The sequence below is a fragment of the Calidris pugnax genome, unplaced genomic scaffold (genome assembly GCF_001431845.1).
Source record: "Calidris pugnax isolate Ruff unplaced genomic scaffold, ASM143184v1 scaffold14, whole genome shotgun sequence".
Taxonomy (NCBI): domain Eukaryota; kingdom Metazoa; phylum Chordata; class Aves; order Charadriiformes; family Scolopacidae; genus Calidris; species Calidris pugnax.
Window position 1 is genome coordinate 2,779,141 of NW_015090793.1, and position 8,639 is coordinate 2,787,779.

Below are 8,639 nucleotides of genomic sequence, written 5' to 3' on the forward strand. Positions count from 1 at the left end.
GCTATCCTATTGTTTGCTATTCAGCTGGCTGGGAAACAAATGGCTTTTTAGAGTAGAGCTGAGAAATGTATTTATTCAGACTTCTCTTCAGTTATTCAGCTGGCTGGGAAACAAATGGCTTTTTAGAGTAGAGCTGAGAAATGTATTTATTCAGACTTCTCCAAAACACACATTGATGCAAAGAGCGTAGGATAAAATTTATTCTCTAAGAAAACATCAGCACAAGGTCACACAAATCTCATGTAAGCCTGAGCAGCTGGCCAAATGCCATAAGATTTGAGTATATCTGAATGGGTTTTGAAAATTACATGTGTGACAGTCCACTTCTGTATCACATAAATAATCTAAGCTTTTGGCCTCAGTTAAGAACAGCGAGAGCTAATGCTATATAAACCTTCAATAAATACTAAACCACACTGTTGCTTAAAGCATTCTTCGACAAAAGAAAGGTGAAAGAATCAAATAAGGGATATTGTTTACATTCAAATAATAATATAAAATTAAGCAAACCCACAGAAATGGCTTATCTCACTGGGGAGCTGGACAGCTGGGTTGACATCAAAATCCTGCTTGCTTTCCTGCCTGCATCTGCTATTTGTACTCTGCTTTGTTTTTGCAAACAGCAAAAACAGTAATAGCCTGTGCCTTGTGCACAGAACCTCTATTCTTAATGAAAAACAAATTGTAAGAAAATGTGTAAACAGCAAGTATGATTTGAAAAGTCTGAGCAATACTGATGTGTGTGCACATGCATAAATACAAATGTGACACATTAAAAAAAATTTTAAAAGAAGCCAAACATGCAGAGCTCCCACGGTGACCTGTTTGTAGAAACAAGTTTGTAGAAATGCAAGCCCTGTGGGTTTTTTTGCATTTTAGCACTTCTGGAGCCATCTTCTCCAAATAATGTGTCACCTTTGTTTGCAGAGGCAAATGGGTCAAGAATGATGACACCTTTTCTGCCAGGTTATGTGGCAAAGGTGTGGACATACCGACATATCCTGTTGACTGAAGCTGTTACCTCCCCTCTTCTGCCTTTTCAGGGCACTGTTTTTCCTTCTTCTGTATAACTAACACCGATGTTCATGATTCAAAGTCATGACAATGACTGAAGTAGACATTTTATTTCGTTAGGTTTTCCTTTAGAGGGAGGAATTTATTTTTCTTTAACAGCCATATTTAATATTCATGTTACAGAAAAGGACAAAGCAAAGTTCCTGGCACTTGACACACCAGTGACTGCTAGTATGTGTATGTGCAAACACCAGATGATGTTCATAGCTAACAAAGGCCAGTTGTTTGCCCTCTTCTTGTTCCTTCTTCTGAAGAAACCCCACAGGTTTCAACATACACCTTAATGTAAAAACTTCAAACTTTCCTTAAAACCCTCACCCACTTAATGCAAGCCATGTCACAAGGTTGAAGTCACAGGAAGAAATAATTCTGATGGGCTATTTGAATAAAGATTACAGCCTGAGAGGTGGCTGTGATCTTCTGAGAAATGCAAAATCCCTTGTTGGAGAATGTAAGATGAAAAAACATGGGGTTTTTGTTTCAGAAAGGTACTAGATTTCATGTACTTGTGATGTGTGGTCTTGCTCTGAGGTGTTGTAGATTTTACAGGACAGATTTTGCCTTGGGAACAGGTGGCTATAGATGTCTAGGACAAAGGAGTTAATTTTTTTTTTTCTCAATTAAAACCCATTTTTTGGTAACTTGTCTATAGCACAACATGAGTGGAAACTGATCTTCAAGCTTGTGGAGGTATGGCCAAGGACATCCAAACTCAGGTTTAATTTTGGGAATCCATAGTCAGGGTCTTCTACACTGCACCCTGGGGTCCATCAGCATTATTCAGGCATGATGCCCTAGTTTTGATAGGTTCCCCCATATAATTTCCTCAGAGTGTGTCCACTCTGCAGACTCAAGTGTAGATGTAACTCACATTAAATGAGCTCTTCCAGGTCTAGCGTAGCCACTGGGAGTTTGACAGAGGCCAAGCTACCCTGCTGCTTGGCCAGAAATTTTAACTTCCTCAAAACTCTGTGTAGCTGTAGCTGATCAGCTTCCATCACCTGAGCTGACACTGTCCACGTACCACTCGGCTCCCAGCACAGACCCTTAAACAGCTCTGTTGTGTGTAGATGTGGGTCCAGTGTGTTTGGCATTTTATTGATGAGGGGTCAGGGTTTTCAAACTACTCACAAAGTTCACCAGAAGTCACAGAGGACCACAGGCAGGGTTTGACACTGCATAGGGTCAATAACAAGTTATTCACTGCCAATCGAGATGGATTTTGATACTGGCTGTTTGCTCAAGTATCATACTTACTCTTTCAAATATCCCCATCTGATAAAGTTCTTTGTGGAGTGTCTCCACAAGGCTCCCTTTACTGGCCCTGGAGAGATGTTGGTTCCAGACATCCACTCTGGCCTGAGTGCAAGCTCAGGGGGATCGCAGACCCCCACTTTTGATCCGGTGAATGTGATACACCGGGTCTTCAACAAGGTCCTCTGCACAGCAGACAGGGCAGTCTAGAGCTCAGCATAGTCAGCACCTTGCAGAGCCCCTAACTATGGTAGTGAAGGAGAAGTGAGGTGCTCCTCTTCCTCCTGAGCAGGCTAGCATGCACTCTATGGTATAAGCTGGGCTATTGACCCTCTGCTTGGATGAGGTTATCTGAAGGAACAAATCTGATTCTTGAGCAAACAGCCAGTATCAAAATATGATTTTCGTTTGTTAGTCACACTGTGTGTCTTGAAGGAGAGGCTGGTTTCTACTCATGGGCAACTGGTTGTACCAGCCACACCAGGATGATAAAGGTTGAGGTTTGAATAGCTGTTAGCACAGAGGTGTGTGCTCCAAGCAGTGCTTAGACACGGATGTTTGCTAAGGGATAACCGTCCCTCTGGTGTGCCACCATTGATTGGATGGGACAGTTGCATAAAGAACCCCAGAATAAGAGCAGTGTCCATCCTCCAAGAGAGCCCTGAGGCTGTTCCTGTTGAGAAGAAAGCCAGGCTCCAGCAGCAACATGTCTCAGCTGGAAACTGCGATGGGAATGATCATTGCTGTCTTTGACAAGTATGCAAAGACGGATGGCAACAGGCAAGCCCTCACCAAAGCAGAACTAAAGGCCCTCCTGGAAAAAGAGCTCCCAAACTTCCTCTCGGTAAGAGAAGAGCGCGGCGTCATTTCTGTGTAGTGGGTGCAGACATAGGCCTTAGTACGTTACAGGGGAAATTTCATCCGGAAATATGCAATGGTTGGTAGAAAAAAATTTAAATGAAAAAATTTTTTCATATACTATGTAAAAGTCATTCTGATACTTAGGGCCATTCCCTGTTTAGTGAACTCATCACTCAAGTCATCAGGACAATGGCTTTGAAATAGATTCGGTTTCATTTTCAGAACTCACCTACTTCTCTTCCCATTTTACCTATTCTACAAGAAAACAAACCATAAAATAATATTTTATGCCAGTACTTAAATTTAAACCACCAATGTCGTCTTGCAGACTAGTAATTGCAAAGAAAAAAAAAAAAACAAACCAGAAAACAAATGAGAAAACAAGACTTAAAAAAGAAAAGTTTTACCTGCATTTTACTGACATTTATATCAATATTTTTTTGTTTGCAAGAATGTTCTGGGAAACTGAGAACGGAGTCTTTTAAATATTGATATATATTTCTGGTCTTAGAATTGGTTATGACTGACACAGCTCACAACTACCCGGAAAGGTCTTGAATCAATCAGAGCCAGAAATAAATCCATACTGCAGGACTGGAGGATTGGACTCAGAGTTTGCAAAAAAGTAATTCCCACCTGTGCTGGACTAGTTCATATATTTCACTAAATAATTAAAAATATTCACTTATAAAATTAAAGCTGATTCTAATTGGCAAAGTGAAAAGGAATAAAACCTTTCAGACACATTCATCAGTAAAATCTAAGGAACTGGTTCAATTCTTAGTGATTTTAAAAGTGCGTATATTTAAAGTGAAACATGAAATTACAGAATGAGAAATTTCATTAATTAGACCATGATCAAGAAGCACCATCAGATTTCTGTCAAGATAGTTTATATAATTTCTTCCTGGTATAATATGGGATTTGGGTTTTGTTTAGCTTCAACAAAATCCATGCAATTGTTTCCTATGTTAGATAGGTCTCTACTGCCATCCCTTGTTTATTTATAAAACTGCGTTTTCTAAAATCACTGGAGTTAATCAGTGCTGGGACTCAAGCCAAAAAGCCCTCCTGTAAGGTACTTTAGGAAAAAAAAACCCTTATTTTATTTATTTTGGAAAAAAAATAATAAAAAGCTCTTTTAACTTGGATGGTGCCTCACTTAACATCAGCCTAGAGATGGGCTGGTTAGAATCCTGTAGAATTGCAGAAACTGAGACAGAAAAAGATTTTTCTGATGTTTTTCACTGCCGTGGCTGAAGCTCAGCATCACGCTGGCTTCAGGAGGTGCCTTCCCAGATGCCAGCTCCTGTGAGCAGCTTGTGCTGGACACCAAGGCCAGAGGGAGCACTCGAAGCACTTTTGAGGCCGTTTGCATCTTTGCTGGGGTTGATGGAGCTTAATGAAGCAAAAATCTGACATTTGCCCCAGGAACGTTTTGCAGAACCGCAAAGGGCCCGAGCTCCCGCCGAGCCTTTCCAGGGGAGCGGATGGGGAATGTGTGGCATTTACTCCAGCTGGGTAATGTCCTCGGGGCTTTCCATGACACAGCTCAGCCATCATAAACGCTGTTTTAAACATAGGAAACACAGCCTCCGTGCTGGTGCACAACTGGTGTAACAAACCTGGGAGCACACGCTTTCAGGGAGGGCGATGTAGTCGCCCCAGCTGCACAGAGGGTGGGAAGACTCAGGTCTGTGCCCGTGCCACAAGGATGCTGGGACTTGTGCTTGCCCCCCACCATTGCCCAGAGCCCCCCGACCTCTGCCCGTTCCCCACAGGCCTGGGCCAGACCCCAGCAGGGTGTGAATTCCTGCAGGATGGATGTGCTGTTTCAGGCAGCTGGAGGAGACGTGCGGCTCTGCCGAGGTGGGCAGGCAGGGGTACAGCTCCCCAGGGATGTGACCCTCCTCCCGTGATGGGTGCTGAGCTGTGGTCTCAGCCAAACACGGTGCAAAGGAGCTCACGGCTTTCTACCCGGAGATATGAGGCACAAAACAAGCGAAAAGAATTAAAAATAAAGGCCTGGATAGCAGAAAATGTGACAACCTGACACTCCAGGCAGGCTTGTGGCAAGGCTGCATGCAGGAGCCTCCATCACACCCCCAGGGAAAGGTACAGTGTGCCCAAGCTGGAATCAGCCTCACACTCCCCGGGTGCCCCCCTACATGTCTCAGCGAGGGCCCGGAGCCCCAGCAGGGTCCTTGTTTGGGGGCACAGGTAGTTATGATGCTGCATTAGGGTTTATGCTGCCTCTCACCTCAACCCGCCGCTTTTCTTTTGCAGTCGGGGAAGGACAAGGATGCCATTGACAAAGTCTTCAAGAACCTGGATGAAAATGGCGATTCCCAAGTGGACTTCAAAGAATTTGTCATCTTTGTGGCATCTCTGACTTGCTGCTGTCACAAATATTTTGAGCAGAAAGCAGCCCAGTAATTGTCAAACTGCTCACAAGAAGCCGTCTTTGCCTGCGCTCCATATGCTAGTGGTATGGATCCCTTCAATTCTTCCACGAGCTGCCGTGCAGTTCACAAGCATGCTGGGCTGTAAAAATAAATCCTACTGCGCTTCCTTCCCTGTCTTGAATGTTAATTTCTGCTCCTTTGTCGAAGAGCCTGGGTTTAACAGCTCCCACTAACTTTCACTGAGTATTTTCCTCTCTTTCTCTGCTTTTTAAAATTCTGCTCTTGGCCAAAAGGCTCAATATTCATCCCAGCGCAGAGGCCGCACGAGGGCTGGGGGCCATGAGTCAGCTGGAGGCTGCTTTTCTGGGATGCAGCCTGCCAAGCTTCAGCTGATGGAGACTGAAGCCTAAATCCTCACGTGTGCCATCGCAGCACTACGGGACGGGTCTCAGGGGGGCTGCCTCTGAACCTGTTTGGTACCCGCAGCCGTGTGGTTGTTGTGGGGCTGCCACATAGGCTCCTTCTTGGTTAAAAAACAAACACTTTTGGTTTTCAGCCCGGAGGATTCCGTGCGGTTTTATGTGCTGGTGACCCACCTCACCCAGCTCAAGTGGATTTACTTCCTATAACACGATAAGGCTTTTCTACCAATAGGGTATTACTATACCATTGGCAATGCTGGGTTGCACATTGTAACTGTTGTATCTTAAATATATTTAAATACCCCCCAAATAGCATGCCGTAGTATTTCTGCATGAAGGAAGACAGCAGTTCTTGCTTCTTTACCTGAATAACATCCGTGTGGAGAAGCAGAGGAGCTTGCTTTCAGTGGGGTAGGCAACAGACATCAGCTGTGACTCGGCAGCTGGAGCAAGACTGAACCAAGTGGTATTTTGGAGCACTTTGCAGGTGGACATCCCAGTGCAAACTGCAAAAAAAAATCACTTTTAGTTCCTTTATATTCAGAATAGAATATTCCCATCTTATCCCAAGAGCTGCAGTCGTTCCCTGTCCAACTGAGGTGCAAATGTGCTGTGCAGGTAGAGGCGTTGCAACTCCTTCTTGCAGCTGCACGATGCCTTTGTGCAGCAGAGGTTCCAGCTCTGGCAGGAGATCACACTGTGCAGCAGACGTAGGAACAAGAGCTCTGTAGCTGCAGAGCTCCGCTTTAATGGCAAAAACATTTCCCTTTCCTTTCCTTCCTGCTGAAGCCCAGTATGATGAGCGAACCGGTCAAGTCCCATCCCTGGAGCTGGACCCAGAACTTAGTTTTGACTGTATTTCCTGAGTCTGAAGTTAAGCTACAGGTTTGACCCACTCACAACCATGTGTAAGCATACGTATGTTTAAGTGTATTCTTCTTTTTCAGGATGAAATTTCATCTTTTGGGGCCTATTTGATTATTTCAGCCTATTTTAAGCATTACAGCAGTCCTTATCCGCATGTTGTTCCTCGGTTTGGCTGTACTGACTAAAAGAGCTAAACACCACTCAAAAATTTTGTCCTAATACCACGCGCGCAGTGTCCCAAGGCCCTTTAATGGTGGTAACTGCTGGCTGCTTTAGGAAAAGCTCTACTCCTTTCTGCCCTACCACTGTTGGGTTGGATCAAGTCATTGTGATCCAGGGGCTGGGCTTCCCTTGGTGATGGTTGCTCTGTCCCCTCCAGAGCTGTGCAACCCCGATAAGACCTCAGAATCTCACACCACGTGTGGCTGGCGTACCCATCAGAACCATACTTTGCCCAGACACCCAAAGAGGGGTCCACCAACCCCAAGAAGCTTTAGAGCCACGATGGCTACGAGTGGAAGCATCTTCTTGCTGGTGCAGCTGGAAAGAGGATTGCCATGGCTGCTGTTAGCCTGTGGCCACGGTTAAATCAGACAGAGCCCATACTAAGTAGACAACCAAAAATTAGTGAGCGTTGCCCACATTCATGCCTTCTCCCTGGCACCTCGCTGAGGACAGATTCCCATCTTAGCACAGACATACAACAAAAAACTAACGATCAATGATTCCTCATCCTACAATAGACTTCATAAACTAGTACCTTTGTGCAAGAGACTGCTCGAAAAAGAGAAAGCGTGTGGCTGTGTGTCTCCCTGCGTGTGCGAGCACACCTGTCCCCTGCCCAAAGGGACAGCAAGGCTGTGTCACCGTTCCAGCACTGCCACACACCGAGCTCATGCAACAGGCCGTTTTGAGCAGCGTCTGCCTTCTTGACCCCAAATCCTTGTGGTGTGACAGTGTGGCATGAAATCATGCTGAACAACATGCAGAGGGATGCTGAGTGCCAAGATGGCTGGAAATCAATTGCATCACATGTATGACACTTGCAGAAGTAGCATTACTTGCTTTACTGGCAACAGTAATATTTCTCCGCACTACCTGAGCAAGAAGACTACTAATCATGGAAATGCACAAAAGTCTTCCCAATCCAGCGATCCCAAATTAGCCTTTTTTTCAGACTGCTTCATATTATTTCAGTTGTTTGAGATACCTTTAGAGATCCAAACCCATACGTTCCTGCCCGATGGCTGCTGTGCAGCTCACCACCTGCAAATTCCAGTATCACATCCCTCACTATTTTGTCAAGGCTACAAATGAGAAAAACACTCTCCTTATTGCAAAGGAAGTTGATTATAGATTACAGAGGTAAATTTCATACATTGCATATCCATCTAGTGGTAAAAACCATCCTTGAGTGAAAAAATTTAGGTGATACCTGTCACCAACTGATTGATGTATCCTAATTTTTTTAAAAGATATTTTTCATTTTCCAAGTTTAGCATTAGCATCTAAGCAGTCATCTGCATTGTTTCACATCCATCCTTACTGAAATTATTCTTTTTACCACTATGTGGCACTAAATGCAGCCTTTTTATTACCCACTGAGCCCAAAATGCCATGTATCATTACTGAGAAAAAAATGTAAAGAATTTGTGCTAAGATTCTAAAAATTCAGAAGTGTTCTTAACATCATGGCAATTTTATTTCTAAACAAACACTCTATGTCCCATCAAGAGCATTTCACCGATCGCGGTGG

At 44.2% G+C, this 8,639-nt stretch overlaps 1 protein-coding gene across 1 annotated transcript; it reads left to right on the forward strand.

Moving 5' to 3' along the window:
* Positions 1-2,889: 2,889 nt before the first annotated feature.
* Positions 2,890-5,761, forward strand: S100P (S100 calcium binding protein P). The gene is made up of 2 exons (XM_014966756.1): positions 2,890-3,172; positions 5,476-5,761. Exons 1-2 carry the CDS (start codon positions 3,035-3,037, stop codon positions 5,623-5,625), a joined length of 288 nt encoding a protein of 95 aa, XP_014822242.1. The 5' UTR covers positions 2,890-3,034; the 3' UTR covers positions 5,626-5,761.
* Positions 5,762-8,639: the final 2,878 nt, after the last annotated feature.